The sequence below is a fragment of the Eulemur rufifrons genome, chromosome 20 (genome assembly GCF_041146395.1).
Source record: "Eulemur rufifrons isolate Redbay chromosome 20, OSU_ERuf_1, whole genome shotgun sequence".
NCBI lineage: Eukaryota > Metazoa > Chordata > Mammalia > Primates > Lemuridae > Eulemur > Eulemur rufifrons.
In genome coordinates this window covers 29,320,292-29,339,497 of record NC_091002.1, presented here as the reverse complement: position 1 = coordinate 29,339,497, position 19,206 = coordinate 29,320,292, and the positions used below count along the sequence as shown (strand labels likewise).

Here is a 19,206-nt window from a genome sequence, read left to right as displayed (position 1 = left end):
CTAGTGATGACTCACCCGGGCAGGGCATATATAGAACATTTCCCTTGTTGCAGAAAGTTCTATTCCGGTAGTGCCGGGATATAAGATATATGCCATCATGCGTGTCAGGGAAATACCTTAGCTACTTCTTCTCCCTAGAATGCTGATATTTGTTATATTTTACTTTATTTAGTGGTCCCTCTCTCAAGGGAGAAATTCAGAATTGGTGGGTTTCTATAAATGGAGAGGGGGTGGGTATTTAAAAAGAGTAATTGGATAATGTATTTTTGGATATTTGAGTATAATGTGTCACGTGACTTTTTTCCTGTGCGGGGGAACTCGATGACCGTGTGTCCTGTGTTGTTTGTGTGCCTCGAGGTGATTTAGCTACACTCTGTTCTTTCTAGGTGCTAAGAGATGCCGTTTGCGGATCTCATCTCCGTCTGAGAGTCGGGTGCTCCAGGCACCGAAGAGCCGACTCTGATCCTGGGCTCCTTGCTTGAATAAGCCTTCACTTCCAGCCGCTCCAGTCGAACGGCTGTGCAGAACTGCTTGTTTTGTCTTGATGATGGGCATTGGTAAGAACACCACGTCCAAGTCAATGGAGGCTGGAAGTTCAACAGAAGGCAAATACGAAGATGAAGCGAAGCACCCCACTTTCTTTACTCTTCCGGTAATAGTATTCCCCATCCTTTCTTCTTAAATCACTCTAAAGTAATTTCTGTGTGGAATCAACATAGATTGGCTTTGATACTCATGTTTTCAGTGAAGGTTAAGGAATTTACAAACCAGATGCTTTTCACGTGAGATCGTCTTTGGGCCGACTCTTGGGTTTTAACCTTGCTCTCAACTTGTAGTCACCTGCTGGGATTAACTCCATCAAGGAAGCATGCATTGCTATTAACATTTGAAATCTGGCCCAGCACTTACTGTATACTGAGGGATGTTGAAGACTTAATTCTATCTTCAAAAATATACTCTTGGGCTGGATGTGGTGGCTCACGCCTATGATCCCGGCACTTTCTGAGGCCAAGATGGGAGGATTGCTTGAGGCCAGGAGTTCGAGACCAACCTGGGCAGCATAGTGAGACCCTGTCTCTACAGAAAAGTAAAATAAAAACATCAACTAGACATGGTGGCACGTGCCTGTAGTTCTAGCTACTCGAGAGTCTGAGGCAGGAGGACCACTTGAGCCTGGAAGTTGGAGGTTACTCACCACTGCACTCCAGCCTGGGCAACAGAATGAGACCTTATCTCTTTAAAAAAGAAAAAAAAAAATGCTCTTATGAAATAACATAAGCCAACTTCTTACTAGTATTAGAAAGTGGGAGGATCAATGAATGACTGATTGTTTGGAACCCAAATGCCATGTGTGGTATTTTGTTGGCAGTGTCCAAGATAGAGGTAGTTTTAGCTGAATAAGTGATATTAGTCAGATAAGATTGATTATGTACACTTATTATATTCAATACTAATATTTCCCCCAAATGTAAGATTATGACTTGATTTATATAAAATACTCGTTTTAAAAAGGAAAAAAGCTCTTTAGAGAGCTCTTGCCTCACGGTGTTTACGAAAGTGTTCGAAATGTGGTGAATGGCAAGAATAGTATCCTAGAATTCCTTAAAACAAGGCTCTGGAGTTGGCCTCACCGTGGCGACGTGGAGTAAGACTCGAACACGGCATCCTTAAGTATGTCGGCTGGCCACTTGCATCCACGTTTTGACTTTTACCGCATTAATTCACAGAGAAATGTTCAGCCGATTTTATGACTGGCACTACCTACCACTTTCTTTTTTCCTGTAAAGTGAAATTTTGAAACCGGATTCTCTTTCATGTTGAAGATTTGAGGTTGACACAGGCTTTCCAAGGGAAAAGACATTATAGCTTATTCATTAGGCAGTTGTTCTGGTTTAAATTAGATAAGCTCTGAAGAGTGAAAAGGAAAGATTCATGCCTGGGGATCGACTCATTGCTTTTGTGGCTTTCTTTTGCCTTGGAGCCGGCAGGTTATTCACTCTCACTCCCCTTCGCTTCAGAGACAAGAAACAAGTGCTGCAGTAGGGTTCCTATAGGGCAGTGGTCTCCAAGCTTTTGGCACCAGGGACCATTTTCATGGAAGACAGTTTTTCTATGGACGATGGGTGGGGGTCGTAGAGGGGATGGTTTCGGGATGATTCAAGCACATTGCATTTATTGTGCACTTTATTTCTATTATTACATTGTGATATATAATGAAATAATTATACAGCTCACCGTAGGTTGGGGACCCCTGCTTATAGGGTGCTGCCGGCGCTCACTAGAAGGCCCCAGGACTCTTTATTTGGGGTGATTGGTTGGAGTCTGGGGTGGGTTAGGACAGGGAGAGTTGGTGGGCCTGGGAGGTACCAAAGACCTGGACTTGGGTGGGGACAGTAAGAACAGAGGTGAGGCTGATAGATGCTAGGAGGTGTTGAGAGCCCAGAGAGTAGGAAGTTCAGGATGCCCACTGAGATTTTATACAATGGGAACCTGTTGGGCGGATGGTGGCTTTGCAGAAAATAGGAAGTCTGGGGAAAACCATAAGTTTGGGAGGTGTGGGGAAGATAGACGATGATGGATTTTATTTGGGAAGTTGTGGATTTGCAATGCCGATGTGCTCCCGAAGCCTGCAGGCATGTGGGTGTGGGACTTGGCACACGGGGAGGGAGCAGGAGAGCTGTGAAGACTCACTGTAACGGCTCAAGTGGGTGGCGGCTGACCCGTGGGAGAGGATATGGCTGCCGGGCAGAGCTGGCGAGGGAAGAGAGGGCTGAGGGTTTCACTGTTGGAGATGCCCACACGTGGGTGACTCAGAGGATCACGACAGGATGTCACTGCCTGCTAGCGCCTTCTTTTATCCTGGCTTTTGGAAATGTAAATATTGAAGGCTAATCGGCACAGCAGCTCTGGGTTTTGTCTTTTTGAGTAGATCTGTGCTGTCCAACACACCATCACTGCTAGCCACATGTAACTATTGACATTTAAATTAATTAGAATTAAATAAAACCTAAAGTTCACTTCCTTGGTTGATACTAGTCAAGTGCTCAGTAGCCACATGAACCTAGTGGTTAGCCCATCTCTTTGCTTGCTGGTTAGGGCCTTGCAAGACTGAAATGCCAGCTCTTATTTCTTTGTTTGCTTTGTAGTCCAAAGCTGGGCCTCGGGCTGTCAGCTGCGAAGGCATCTAGAGACAGGCGTGCTGGAGTGCAGAGAGGTTGGGCAGCAGGAACCAAACCTGGCTGTTCCTCAGAACCAGGGTTGGTGGTGGGTGGGGGTCTGCTGGAGGAGGTGGTTGGGGCGTGGGTGTTAAAAATCTCATCATTCCAGTTTGTCTTAGATAAGTACTTCCTAAAATAAATGCAGATTTAAAAAAAAAAACTCATGCGAAAGAGAATCAGAGTTTCTTGAAAGAAAAGAAAACAAACACCCACAACAATCATTTTAAAAGTCCATATATAGAAGAAGAATACTGATCTAGGTCACAATAAGAACAAGAGACATGCAAAGCGCCAGCATCCATGGAAATTAGACCACATGACCAGAGTTGATATTGAATAGGAGAAGCATAGCAAAAGATCTTATCCCACAGGAATCTCGTTAGGCAGATCTGTGTGCTTTTAACGCCAGCTGGGAAGTGTATAAATGGGGTGGATACAGCATGGCAAGAAACTGGAACCAGAAAAAGACAGCAGAAAGTCCGGGCGAACCATCACACCCTATGGGCATTGGCACCAGAGTGCAGCGGGGAAGTGCAGCCAGGAAAAGGCCGAGTGTTTGCTCTGCGGCATCACCTGAACCTTGAAACCACGTTAGTAGCCTGAGCTTCCTGTTGGCAACAGACACATCTCGAACACAGCCTGTGGTTTGTTTTTTTTTTAAGCGCGTCATCATTCAGAATCAGGGAAAGTGTTTAAGGTTCCTTAAGCTTTTATTTCTCTTCATAGCCTCTGAGAATATTTGGGTTTCTTCTTTTGGGTAGCAAGATCACTTTGGAGATGTTAGTGGTATGGACTGAGAATTAGCTTTATTAGGTTCAGTTTTATCAGAGGGTTGGAGAAACACTCATAAGTTCATAAAACACCATCACTTGTCTCAGCTTTTCTTAGTGTGTGTTCTTCAGAACCATATAATGTTAAGAGCCCACAGCAGTGTATGAGTGTTCCTATCTCTCCATATCCACACATCCATGCCAACGTTTGTTGTTTTGGGACTTTTTGATAAAGGCCATTCTCAACTGGAGATAAGTGATATCTCATTGTGGTTTTGATTTGCATTTGCCTGATGATTAGAGATGTTGAGCATTTCTTCGAATGTTTGTTGGCCATTATTCTGTCCCTTTTGAAAAGTTTCTGTTCATGTCCTTTGCCCACTTTTTGATTGGGTTGTTTGATTTTTTTCTTGCTGATTTTCCTGAGTTCTAAATAGATTCTAGTTATCAGCCCTTTTATTGGATGTGTAGCATGTGAAAATTTTCTCCCATTCTGTAGGTTATCTGTTTGCTCTTGTGACAGTTCCTTTGGCTGTGCAGAAGCTTTTTAATTTGATCAGGTCAAGATGGATTTCTTTACCATAATCTAGGCCCATAATTCTGTTGGAGAAAAAATTTGTTCCTATTAGGATTTTATAAAGTACTTGAGGAGGAAGGTTTGATATTGGAGGCTGCAAGGCAGTGATTACCCAGTTGTTTCCACCCCTCCCCCTTAAATTGTATGGGTGTCAAAGCATCCATGTTTCTCTCTAGGCTTTATGGTATAAAATGTGTTGTCACTTGAAATGGAAAAAGCAATAACATTGATAGGTTATTTTATCGTTTCATTTTATAGTTTGCATATGTTTATTTTCTGTCCTTGTGTCATTATTTGTGTAACTTTCTTCATTCACAAGAGAAATATGTTCACTGCAAAAAACTTAGAAGATACAGAATGGTATAATAAGGAAAACACAAGTCATTTAAAATCTCATTAGCCAGAAAAACAGCATGCTAATATTTTGATGTATTTCTTTCCAGGGATTTATAAAAGAACATCCAAATATTTGCTTCAGAATTCTGATCAACACACATATACACACAATCTGTTTTATAAACCCCTTTAACTTCATATCATATCCTGGCATCTCATTGTTACTGAAAATGTAATTGTGAAATAATAGCAAATTGTGGATCTAACTTTGCCACTTTCATTTGGACCTTGGGTCATTTCTAATTCTTTGCTATAATAAATGATAGCCTAGTGTACGTTAACCTTATTGTATCTGATTGCTTTAATTTTGAATCGCAGTGAAGCGGTACAGTTTCCCACCAGTGTTCTTTGGCCATTGATACACTTTCCTTTGTGAGCATCTGTTCTCCTCCCAACCCACTTTATTTCCGTTGAGCAATACTGATGATCAAAGATACTGCATCAGCTGTCTTCGAGTGGCTCACAAAACTCTTAGAAGTTACAATTGCAGAGAAATCCCTGGCTCAGATAGCAGTTTGAAGGAATGGAGGGAGAACTGGCGGCACTGCCAGCCAGGTCTGTGCCCGTCATTACCGACAGCCCTAATTTCATCTGGCGCCATTTATGGAGAGCAGCCCCGTGTTGCAGAAGCCTGTGGGAGCGTCTACAGAGTGTAGCTCTGCGCTTGTTCTTTTCACTTACTGACATACTGTGGACGATGTTCCGTATGTACCCGTAGCACTGTGGTGAATAACCTTGCACACAAGTGATGTCACTCAGATGTCCTTGAAGGATAAATTTCTATGAGAGGGATTTTGGGTCAGAGGGGATATGCCTTGGTAAATTGAAGAGTACCACACATTGCCCTCTATTGGGGTAATTTCAGCGGCAGCGTGTGCGTGCCTGTTGCCCTGCATGCCTGGCAGCAGAATGTGGTCAGACTGGGCTCTTGGCCAATTTAGTAGGTAGAAAAAGTGTTCTCATTAGAGTTTGAACTTGCATCTTCTTATGAGTGAGATTGAGCCTCTTTTCAAGTATTCAGGTGTCACGTATTATATATGTCCTTATTTTCCTGTTGGGGTGTTGACCTTCTTTAAATTGGGTTTATGTCCCTTTCATATTCTCTACATATTAGATTTTGGCTTATCTATAATGTGGTACCACCTGGAAAGAATGGATGAAGACGGGCTCCCCTTTGGGTGGACTGCTGTAACCTGCTGGGTGCCCTCAGGATCTGTTCTGCAATCGGTTTGAGGATGGAGTCCACAGGGACATCTCTAGATTTATTTATTTATTTTAATTAATTAATTTATTTTCTTTTGAGACAGAGTCTTGCTCTGTCGCCTGGGCTAGAGTGCAGCAGTGTCAGTCTAGCTCACAGCAACCTCAAACTCCTGGGCTCAAGCAATCCTCCTGCCTCAGCCTCCCGAGTAGCTGGGACTACAGGTGCTCACCACCATGTCCAGCCGATTTTTTCTATTTTTAGTAGAGATGGGATCTCACTCTTGCTCAGGCTGGTCTCAAACTCCTGAGCTCAGGTGATCCTCCCGCCTCAGCCTCCCAGAGTGTTAGGATTACAGGCGTGAGCCACCGTGCCTGGCCAACATCTCTAGATTTATAAGCTCTTACAAACTTCACCTTGAAGGGAAGATGTTTGGTGATGAGCCCAGCCCAGTGCCTGGCATGAATATGTGCCAGGCAGACATTAGCAGTCACCACCACCGACCCTGGGGTGTGTGTGTGGTGGGAGCGCAGACCACAGGGGCTTTTCAGTGTGGGCCAGCGACAGGCACATCACCCCACCCAGCTCTCAGGGCTGCAGGCTGGGACTGGGGAGAGGTGAAGCACTTCTTGGCTCCTCTTGAAGAATAAGTTGTGCCAGAGCAGGTTGGGGAACACGCCTGGAACTCTGAGGGTGCTTCTGGCTGCGGGGGCCCCAGAGAAGGCTGCCCCAGAAGACCAGGGCTGGGCGGGGCAAGAGAGGGAGGCTGAGCTGTCCAGGGCTGGGCGAGCTTTGGGCTGCAGCATTGTTTGCTCCGGATGGTTTTGCTTGTATGTGGCCACGGGGGAGGCACCAGGGGCCATCCTGTTTGAAAAGGCAACTAGAGCAAGACAGAGCTTTGCCGCCTCAGCCAGCTTCAGATTTATCAGCTGCATCTTTTGGGACATCATCACCTAAGATTGACAACCTATGGATGTTTAGCCTGTGTTGTACTTTGCTCAGTTTGACTTATTTTTCATGGCAGTTAATTTTGAAATTTCTAAGAATATGGAAGGCAGGTGGGAGATTTTTATGTTTATTAAAAAGGGCTTGGTGTAAGGGCTGGAAAAACCAATCTTGATAGCTTTCTTCTTTATTCAAAACACATTTTAATTGTAGAGTAGATTTGGATGCCAGAGGAAATAATCTGTGTGTGTGTGTGTGTGTGTGTGTGTGTGTTGGGAGAGGGGTGTTAAGAACAGTGTATGTTACCTTTTTATTAATAGAAGAGAAAGCAGTTAATTTGGGAATCTATTACTACTCTGAAAGAGATTGGTTTAGTATAAAATGGTTCACTTACTTGCCAAACAGATCCATTGCAGTGATGGATGAATTATACCAGAACCTGAATAGGTAAGAAATTGAGTTCTGAACACTCTCATAGGAGGTGCAGGATTTCTACCAGGTGCCTGTGCCCTCTACCTGACAGGTGTCAGTAAGCAGCTTATGCGCTGTGACTTCTGTTTGAGTAACACAGGCACACTCGGCTGTTGGCTTAACCTGGCACTGCCGTGACACCGACACTGGGCATGACACCCCTAGCACTCCTGCTTCTTGTGCCTCTGACCATGTCAGGAGAACTGTTTAAAAGTGAACATGTTAGCACCATCATCTTAGTTTAGTAGAAATAAAACACTTGAGCAAAAAAGACGTATTTATTGAGCAATGGATATACTTGCACACTGGAAGTCAAAATAGCCCTGCATATTGGAGACAGACAAAATCATCTGGTTAGGCAGGAAGAAACCTGCTTTCATAGGTGATTGAATAGTGATACAATCTTAGTTTAGGAGACAAAATTTAAAGCCACAAGTTTCGTTTCAAATAGTTTTGAGAGAGACAGGGACATCTTGTTCCCAAAAGGGTTATAACAATCTGTTGATTTTTTTTTTTAACTTGATCAATTTCCTGAGAAGAAAGATGCCAAGATTCTTCTCTGTTATCTGTGATACTGTTCATAACACAAAACCAGACTTTATTAATTTAGAAAGCTTTCTAAGACATGTTTTATTTTACAGTTAATATTTAGAGTTCAAAAATGTGAAGCTTTGATGCTATCATCAATATTTTTTTATCCCTTTCCCTAGAACAAACTCAATCCCTTTCCTGGATAACTGATTTTAACATTTGGTTTTTAAAACTAAATTTTGCATTTTAAGTAAGTAGACCATTGGGATAGCTAATTTGATATAAACAAAGGGAAAAATATTAGTAAAGTAGTACTTGGAATAGAACTCTTCATCTGTAAGCACTATTTAGGCAGCTCCCTGCACATCAGAGATAAACGGTCAGACAAGAGCAGCCCCTGTGTACATCCCCTCCTCTTACAGCTGTGACACCTTTTTGCTGCTGAATCTCTCCGTCCCTTCAGCAAGGACTTTTTCATCTTCCTGATGCTCCAGAACCTCCCCGCTTCCAAGTTTCTTCTCTTTCCCAGCGGGAGCCCTGGTGGAGTGAGTGCAAGGGCCATGGGAAGGAGGCTTAATCCCATCCCTTTGGGGACGAGGGTGGCATGGGAGAGGGGAGGTGGGTCGGCTGCATCTCAGCTCTGCAACATGAGTTCTACAGGGTGGACGGTGGTCACTGAAGTCCCCAGGGACCCCTTGACCTGTGCAGATACGTTAGAAATCATAGGTTGTTTAGGTCAATAAATAATATTTATAGTTAAATAAAATTCCTGGACTAGCCTGGGAAAGTAAAGCTTCCTTTATGGATTGATTTATATGGATCAAACACATTTTTAATTGGCAATGAACAATCTACCCCCTCTTACACCAGTCTCTTTGGAATCAGCACCTCTCTCCCACCCAGCCATGCAGCTGAGAAAACCAGACTGTGGCCTGGACACTTTACCCCGCTGCCCCCAGCTTCTGGTCCAGGCTGGGGTGTTGCTCGCTGTGCTGTGCTGGAACCTGCCCCTGCGCTCACTGCTGAGCTGTGTGGTGCTGCAGCTCCCACCCAGGCGGTCTTCAGGGGCCGTCAAGTCTACGTCTTTGCTCTCTCTTGAAGCGGACTGCCTTTTGCAGGCCACTGTTAATACCTCATCCTTGCCACTGTCCCCTCTTTGAAGGGTCCCCCCTTTGCTTCTCGACACCCACCCACTCTCCCGCTGTAGCCAAATCGGCCATCCAGAGCATGCATGTGATCATGGCGCTCCTGTGCTTGGCATTCCTTTGTGGCTCCCTGTTGCCTACTGTGATAAGTCAGGATTCCTCACCACAGCACCCGCTCTAGAGGGAGTGCCTGGAGGCAGCAGAACTGAGTCCTCATGGCCTGGGACACAGCCACCATTGGTTGAATGAACATGGTGTGTGTGTGAACCTTTTTCTAGGCTTAGGAGTGTCTGTGTACAGATGCTCCTTGACTTATGATGGGGTTACATCTTGACAAACCCCTCATAAGTAAAAAATACCGTAAATTGAAAATGCATTTAATATACCTAACCTCCTGAACACCATAGCTTAGCCTAGCCTGCCTTCATTGTGCTCAGAACACTCGGGTTAGCCCACAGTTGGGCAAAATCATCTGGCAACACAGTACACTGTAGAGTGCCAGTTTACCCTTGTGATTGCATGACCAACTGGGAGCTGTGGCTCACTGATGCTGTCCGGCATCATGAGAATCATGAGACCCTTCTTATCATATTAATATTATTACATAATAAGATTATATTTTATTACTGCTTTCTACTGAGTGTGTGTTGCTTTCACACCATCGTAACACTGAGCCAGCATGGGTTGGGGACTGCCTGTCCTTATTTATTGAAGTGTGTGTGTATATGTGTATGAACGGAATGAGTCAGGGGAGCAGTGGGAATTGCTGACTCCTTTCAAAATCTGCCCTCTTCGGTGCCATGTATACAGATGGAAAAGCAATTATTGAGGTGAAGTTCACATAACCATAAAATCAACCATTTTAAAGTAAACAATCCAGTGACATTTAACACATTTATAATATTGTGCAACCACCTCCTCCATCTAATTCCAAAATATTTTCATTCCCCCAAGAGGAAACCCCATACCAATGAAGCCGCTGTTCCCTGCAGCAACCTGAGATGAATGCAGGTGAGGGTTAGTTTTCACTAGCATAGGACTGTGAATCAGATCTGCGCTTCTCTGATGATTTAATCACTAAATGTTGTTATAAGGGAGTTCATCCAGAGTGTCTGTTCCTCTTGGCTTCTTGGTGGGTTGAGTACTGCTGAGATATGACTTGGAGCATGGTTGTCATCATAAGTTACGGGTTTTGTGCTGTGGACCTGAACTTGGCCAGGAATGTGTAAAAAGCTATAGTGTGATTTAGAAATAATTTTAAAAGTAGGTCTTTATTGGAAATAATATAGGAAAATTTGACCCTATAAGTATACGTACTGGTTAATTGAGATCTCTGGCATACTTTAAAACCAGCCTCAGGCTTACATTTTCATCTGTATGACCTTGAATAAGAAATTTAATTTTTCACAGCCCTGGTTTCCTTAACTACAAAAAAATACATGGATTGGAAATCTCTTTGGACCTCTTCAATCCAAGCTATGCTGATAGGATCTTTCCTGTTTTAGAAAAATTACCAAAATATTTAGGGACCAAGAAAGGCCAAAGTGGCCCCACTGATCAAAGACAACCCCTTTTCATATTTTGGAGCATGTCTTTTTCATTATCTGTTTAAAAAAGCGACACATGAATAACAACGCAAATGCACACTGATGATAAAAGGTGCAAACACGCAAGAAGGGTTGGGAGTGAAAAACGAAAGGTGTCTGCTATTGCTGTCCTCATCCCGAGGGCGGCACCTGTCTGCTGGGCTGTGACTTTTCTGGATCCTTTACCACGTGTTTAGACAGGTAGGAGGGTGATTAAATTTTATTTTCTTAGCATGATTGGGATAATTGTAAGCTTATTGTTTTATGACTTTTTTAATTGCGCTATTTCTTGGAGTTGTTTCCTTGTCAGTATGTCAGCTTTACTCTTTTTAATGGTCGAGTATTATTCTCTAAATGGATATACCATAATTTCAGTGTTCGTCTTTCTGATGAACATTTAGGTTGTCTGCAGGTACTCAGTATTTCAAACAATGCAGCAGTGGTCAACCTCAAATGTACACAGCACTTGCGTGGATGTATCTGGAGGATAAGCTTCTATAAGTATAATTGCTGGATCCAAGAAAATGCTTGTTTTAAATCTCGTTGCCAAATTACCCTCCACAAAGGCCATTCCACCAAGAACATATTCTCTGCAAGAACATAGAGTAGCTCTCCCCTCACATCCTGGTCAACACCAGATTCAATGTTTATTTCCCCCAATTTATGTTAAAAAAATTTTATTTTAATTGTCCTTTCTGTAACTTTAAATGAGGTGAAACATCTTTTCATGTATTTTATTGTATATTTTAATTTTTCTTCTGTGAATCATGTATCCCTAGCCTTTGTCCATTACCTTTGGATTATTTATTATTGATTTGAGGTGTTCTTTATGAGTTATCTACACTAACCCTTTTTCTATATGTCATACTATATCTTCTCCTAAGCCATCTATTGAATTTTACTTCTTTTTACTGTATTTCATAATGCCAGAATTTGAACTTTTATATACTTTGTCTTTTTTCATCTGTATTTTAAAAATGTAGTTGTTACCATATATATGTACAATTACCTTACTATTATTAAATATGCATTTTCCCTTGATGTTATAAACTCCAAAAATCATTTTCCCTTGTAGCATTCTGGGTGTAAAGGGTTTATAACTAGTTCTTTGAGTGAAAGTCTTTCTTGTTTTCAGTATTGTTTCTTCTGGATAGATTCCTGGAAATGGAGCCGTTCGGCTAAAGAGTAAAAATATATCTCAAGGTTCTTGCTCCTGACTGGACTGGCAGAAGCCAAGATGGTGTTGCTCACAGAAGGGCACACCCGTGGGCTAGTTTACTTCATTGCAGTGAGAAAGGAATAAATAATGAAAAGTTGCTGAGTAGGTCAACAGCAGTGCTTGAGTTTCTCTAACTAGAACATTTCTCCCTTCTGGCGGTGCCTCATGAGAAGTCACCCTCTGGTGGTTACTCGGGGAGGGATCTTAACCAAGGTAGCTTAGGGCACCTTTGCCCGCTCAAGCAAGGGCCTGGTCAGAGTAACACAGCAGGTGCCTCCCTTGCCCTGGAGGGTGCCGGGTCCCTCCCATTGCTGAGGTTTCTCTGGGATGTTGCGTTGCTGCTGTCCCCAACTGAGCCTCTTCCTCATGCAGCCTCACCGTACGGGACATGGGGTACATACATTTCTCCGCCATCAGAAACAAACACCTGGTCACTGTCTCATGCTCTCCAGGAGTTTAAGCTAAGAAATCCCCAAACTTTGCCACTTTGATAGGCGAGCAATGCACAGTGTGAGGCTCTTAGCAGAATTACAAAAGGCTTTTTTGGGGGAAAAAATGTTTCCATACGTCAGAGTGGTGTGTGCTGAAATGACTTCTAAATGGAATGTTTCTTTTCAGGTGGTGATAAACGGAGGTGCCACGTCCAGTGGTGAGCAGGACAATGAAGACACTGAGCTCATGGCGATCTACACCACGGAAAATGGCATTGCAGAAAAGGTAACCCTTCCCGCACCCCTCTCCCCCCACCGCTGCCGCCCCTGCCCCCTTCCTGTGCCAGGGACCTGGATGTCCTCCACCTGGGGGCTTGGTCTCTACCCTCCTGAGAGACTGTGTTCTCTTTGTAATGGAAACAGGAGTCATGAGGAAAAGAAGTTACTAGTTTTTAATGGCAATTAAAGTGAGAACCATATGGTAATTAGAATCTAGATAGCTTAAAAAGCCTTCGCCAGGATGCCTGAGGAAGTGGTTAATAACGTGAGGTCTAAAGTCAGGTCTGGCTGCAAATGTGACTCAGACCCTGAGGGAATCACAGAAGTTCTCTGGGCATCAGTTTCCTCATCTCTAAAATGGGAATCACAATATCAGCATCAATCTTAGGGGTCATTGTGAGGATTGAATGAAAGAATATTTGTAAAGTTATTAGCATCATGCCTATTAAACACTACATGTGCAGTAAATAAGAGAAACTGGCAGGTAGTTTATATAGACTGAATGAATGCCTTTGATGGAAGCTCTTTGAGCAAAACAATGGAAATCACACACACTAAGGTAGAGAGATTTATTTATTTATTTTTTGCTGTATCCCGTCTTCTTGAAAGGTCAATCTTTGGGACCATCGAGGTCAGGAAGGAGCTGCCCAAAGGGTGTCCAGACACCTTAATTTTTTTTTCTTTGTATTTGCCACAGTGCTTAACACATATGAGAAATTTGATAATATGGCATTTCCAGATTGTTTTGCAGCTATGAGACTTCTCAATTTCATTTGAAATTTATTTGACAGACTTCAATTTAAAAACATTTTATTTTCACTGTAAATATTTACTAATTTAAGCAACTTAAATAAGACATTCTATGCAGTACATTTATAGTGTAATCACTAAAAAGATAAACAATAAAGAAATTATATTGAAATTCTAGGGTAATCAAATTTTTGTGCCTTTTTAAAATTTTCCAATCTGGGGGATGGAAATCTCATTTTTGCCTTTCTGAATGAATATTGCTATTATTTTCCTGCTGCTTAGCGCTATTATAAATTATAAATGGAGATTAAATTAGATTCATGCCAAGATCTTGAAATACCAGGAGCGTTGGGTTCCAAGCCACTCCTGAGAGGTGAGGGCAGTGGCGGTTGGTGTGTGGCCTTGTACTGTAGTCTGCAGGTCTCCAGCTCAGACACACCTTACACCATTCGGCCTCAGCGATCATTGGCACATCTCGTAGCAAAGTGCGTTTGCACAGATTGGTGGAGCCACATCTGACCCTGTGTGCCATAATCCCAGGCTGTCATGTTCTCAGACTTCCTCTTCCATTATCTGGGAAACATCTTTCAAAATAAATAGTAAGGAACATTTACACTTTGGGGGCTTTTTAACCTCTGTCGCTGTACCTTTTACTCATGGTTGGAATCTGCTTATAGATTATTTTCTTGTTTGGGTGAGTATTGTTTTCACTGTCTAAACATTGATACATTTGCATTTCTTTGACAACTAGTGAGATAGCATATCTTCCTATTTTATCGGCCGTTTTATGTATTGAGTAGTGCTAATAAATAGGCCGGGCTCTCACCCAGATGCTTTTAAAGAGCACACATTGAAATCCTCATAGGAACCCTATTAGAAAGGTGCTATCACTATCCATGTTTGAAAGATAAAGAAAACGCAATATTTAGGTCCCCTGCTGTCTCAAATTAGTGCAAAGAAAACTTCACGCTACAGGGTGCGGCTGTTTGGGATCTTGCTTTTCAGATGGCATCGAAAAATTCTTACTCTTAAGAAAGAAGCATGGGACATTGCAGGAGACACAAGAAAACTGAGGAGTAGAGATGCTGCCCAACACGGTCTCCCTATTCATGTTTATTTTCTCAATTATACTTAGCTGTTAATTATTATACACTTATTTTATTAAAAACTTGACCTTTCTGGCATTTGTTAATATTCTTGAACCCCTTATGGTAAATGCTGGTTAGTATGGTATTAGCTACAAGGTACCCATCCTAGAATTCGCCCGAAAGGATTTACTCCTGGAAGAATCTGAAGGATGAATCCTCATCACTAATCGGGTGGCATCGTGGCCCCTACCCAGCTCATTCTGAGCATTGACCTCAATGTCACTGGGATTCTCAAATCAGGGATCTCGACGGAATTAAACTTCACAGCAAGGTTTTTGGGAATAAAATTGAATTAAATGAAATGAATTAAGTGAACAGCTTAGATGTTCCATTGAAATATCAGTGTTTTGTTGTTTTATAGATGCCTCACAAAATTTGTCTATGGAAGTACTTAAAATGGTTGCAGTGGTACTGAAAATCATTCATAACTATTTCAGAAAATTCGTTGTTTCTGGAAATTACTAAAAAGCAACTCTGCTTCTTTGTGGGAGGCCACGTGGCACGTGGGGACATGTGGCTTTTGGGGAAGGCCTGTCTGTGTTCAGTTCCTGAGCAAGTCACTCGCCTTCTCAGAATCTCCAACTCCCCAGCCATAAAGTGAGATCACAACAACTTACAACTTCCCAGGGCCACGGCAGGGAGGAAATAACAGAGTGTAAAACAGCACGAGGATCCCAGGAAACGGAGATTGCCACAACCTGAAAGGCGGTCACCTAGTTATTAATAACTAGTTATTAAAGAGTCTCCACTTGAAGGTGCTGCCCTGCTCACCTCTGCAGTCTTTGGTTGCCCATTGTTTCAACTGCATAGTTGCAGTTATCACAGAGCTTGTTAAATGTAAGATGAACTTATTTTTATTATTTTGAGGGTTTTTTTTTTTAAAGTTCAAAACCTTTTCTGACTTTGATCCCTATGGATTCTCTTTAAGCCATCTTTTATTAAACTACCAGCTGTTCTTGAAAAATGAAGTTCTCTTGAACATGGTTGTTTAATAGTAAACAGGTCCAAAAATATATCAAGAAAGCTTAAAATGTGCTCCTCCATTATGTAACTTGTGGCTGGCAATCTGGTGTAGGTGGAGCATCCCAAATTTGAAAATCTAAAGTCTGAAATGCTCTGATATCCGAAACTTTTTGAGGACTGACATGATACTCAAAGGAAATGCTTGCTCATTGGAGCATTTTGAATTTGGCTTTTTGGATTTTTGATGTTCAACCAGTTAAGTATTACAAAATCTGAAAAAAATCCAAAACACTTCTGGTCCCTAGCATTTCAGATAAGGGAACTTAACCGATATGTATATTTCATACCACTTTCTGTGCACACATAGATTCCCAGATGTTAACATTTTTTACTACATTTGTTTAATCATTCTTTATGTACATGTTATCATTTCTGAGCTTTTTGAAAGTTACAGGCACAATATTCTTCTATCCCTAAATACTTCATGTATATTTCCTTAAAACAAAGATACTCCCTTATATTACCTTAGTTCAGTTCTTAAAATTGATAATTTAAACAATTTTTTCAAAGTTTGGAGATTGAGTCTTGCACTGTCACCTGGGCTAGAGTGCAATAGAGTCATCATAGCTTACTACAGTTTCAAACTCCTGGAAGTGATCCTCCTGCCTCAGCCTCCCAAGTAGCTGGGACTACGGGCATGTGCCAGCAAACCCAGCTAATTTTTTCTATTTTCTGTAGAGGTGGGTCTCACTCTTGCTCAGGTTGGTCTTGAACTCCTGACCTGAAGCCACCCTCCTGCTTTGGCCTCCCAGAGTGCTAGGATTACAGGCATGAGCCACCTCGCCTGGCCAATAAAACAGTTTGGACACAGTATGAAAAAAACTTAAGCACATTTTTTAATTTGATTAGTTGTATAAAAATATTGTGGTTCTTTTTAAAGCTATATTATCTGCTGAAGAGACATTATGTTTATGGGTGAAAAAATATATATTATTTGCTTTAAAATAATGCATCCTCCCACCTCAATAAAGTTGGGGTGGGATGGGAAATAGATTAAACACAAACACGATGCTGATAATTTTTGAAGCTGTAAATTGGCGTGGGGCAGGTGATCAGTATTCTTTTTACCTTTGTGTATGTTCATAACGTTTTTGAACACAAAGTTAAGAGAATAACTGTATCATACTTTGTAGTTGCTACAAAGTCACGCGACCCTGATGAAATCAGCCAGTCTTCCCAGCCTATATTCTTCAAACCATACATACATTTTTATGTCTTGGAGGAGGAGGATAGCAGTGGGCAACAGGGTATCTGATAGATGTGTGGAGTTGAGACATAACCTCTCCCCATCCCCACCCTGACCTGTGCCTCCAAGGGTAGACCCTTTTTGGGGTTCTGTGGGTCAAGCAGCCCACTTCTTCACAGTATCCTGTAAGCACCCAGGCTGGCCATTCCTTCCCTCTCCCAGCATGGTCGCAACTCATCCAAATGCTTTCCGTATTCCAAAAAACGTGTTAATCTCATTTCTCTTCCTCCCATTTCCTTCGTCCTTGTGGATTTACATCATACCTATTCCTTCTACGTGTTTTTAGGAGTTAGAAGAGGCAGCACATGCAGTCAATCTGCCTTGCTTAACCGGGACACCTGTGAGACTAGATAGCGTGACAGTGCTAAACTGACCTTTGTGTAGTGAGCCCAGCATCCACAGTTGCATCATGTGAGCAAAATCGTTACTTCAAGGAGTTTCCAAATCAGGTCCAGTGATTTGCTACAAGCATTCCACAGAATTCAGCAATGCTGTTATACTTACAGAGGAAGGATGCAGATTAAAATCAGCAATGGAAAAAGGTACATAGGCAGCCTCTGGGAGACACCAGGCATAAGTGTCCAGTCATCCTCTCCCAGTGGAGTCGTGCAGATAAGGCTTAATTTTCCCAGCAGTGACGTGTGGCAACACTCACGGACTGTTCTCAACCAGGGAAGCTCACCCAAGCCTTGGTGTCCAGGGTTTTTATCGGAGATTGGTCACATAGGTGTGACTGATCACCTGTGTAGCTGACATTAGTTTCCAGCTCCTTCAGAGGTCAGGCTGATACTGTGTGGCCCAAGGCTCCAGGTTACAAAAGATACCCTTAAGGGGCAAGATATCTCAAAAGCTCAGAGGCCAGGCAAGGGCCAAACCTTTCTTTGAAATGTACAAGGTTTGGACAATCCAGAGCTGCTGAGCTAATCCTTTACTGCGAGTTACTGCATATCAGACCCCTCACACACATAAGTTCTATCTCTACCATTCTACCAACAAATTTTTAAAGACACACATAACCCATTTTTAACCCATTTGAGAATGTAAATTTGTCAGTACCCACTCTTAAAACAGAAAAGTCATAGGCAGTTACGTTTGGATTAGATCAGATGCCAGCTCACACCAGATATTTACCTTCAGGCTGTAGAAGGTGAGGCTGAACAGCGTCACTTATTCAAGGGTATTTGGCTCCCAAATTCCTGTTCTTTCTACATGGAAATTTGAGTGACAGACACTTGAGTCAGCATTTTTCTGTGCTAATGCATCAGATAAGAGGACACTCATTAGGCTAGATACGGTCAAGGGTCAGAATGTGATCGTCTTTATCTGTTTGTGGAAGACCTTTTGGTTCCCATTAGGCACATTGCTAGGTTATAAAAGATTAAAAACAAAACAAAAGGCACGTATCTTGGATTCCAGAAGTGCAAGAAATGGTTTGTAGGGTTTTAGAAAGCAGAACAGTGTTGAGGCAGCATTGGGGAGCTCAGGGCTACCTGGAGTTTTCTGTTCGGCCCAGGTACTAGTTCAGAAGTGATGCCAAAGCTGACTGGAAGTTCCTGGATTATAACCTGAAAGTGTCTGGTGTTTGTGATGATTTTGGCTTAAAAGGAAAATCTTTACCAATATTGGGGAACAAAGAAGGAAAAAGCTGTCACCTAAACTATAAATATATTTTTAGTCTCTTGTTTTTTTAAACAAAATTTGAATCATCATGTTTACACACTTCTGAATTTTGCTCTTCTTACCTAACATTGTTGTCTGAGCAACAGTGTTCTGATAGGCCGGTGTAGGACTTTATTTTTAGGTACAAAGATCTGTTTTATTTGCAGGGGAGGGCTGGAGAGGGTGGGGAGGGCCAGAGGCGTGCTCACCGTTTGGAAGTGGTTAGCATTTTATAACATTCCTTCATCTGGGGCCTTGTTCAAGGACTGCTCACGCCAAGGTGTTACTTTGTGGTCTCAACCTGGGAGCATCTCTGTCCATGCAGGAGGACCCTCAGGCTTGGGGAGAAGCTCTGAGCAAGCTGGATGCTCTCAGGGATGAGTTGATGCCAGGGGACACTGAACCTCCAAATTCTGAGGGGTTACTGTCCCACCGAGTGAGCAGAGTTGAGCCTTGCATCAAAGGAGCAAAGGTTTGCTGTTACAGGAGATTGGCGGCCGCCCGATAAAGTTATTTTTCTGTAATGGTGGCCTGGACTGAGCTGAGTTAAAAGTTGGTCCTTGCATTTACTTTCATGTTAGTCCTTGCGTGTACTGAGCACCCCCTTCTCT

General features: G+C 42.5%; 1 protein-coding gene across 4 annotated transcripts in view; it reads left to right on the top strand.

Annotated features, from left to right (window-relative positions):
- Positions 1-19,206, top strand: part of SLC23A2 (solute carrier family 23 member 2) — a 108,496-nt gene that overhangs the window by 47,828 nt on the left and 41,462 nt on the right. For 3 of the 4 annotated variants that reach the window (XM_069496481.1, XM_069496479.1, XM_069496478.1), the window contains 2 exons: positions 387-652; positions 12,678-12,776. In XM_069496481.1, the coding sequence (XP_069352582.1) occupies positions 545-652; positions 12,678-12,776 (207 nt within the window). In that variant the 5' untranslated portion in view covers positions 387-544. Of the gene's footprint in view, positions 1-386; positions 653-12,677; positions 12,777-18,868; positions 19,068-19,206 lie in introns of those variants that run through there. The other variant, XM_069496482.1, reaches the window with a different exon arrangement.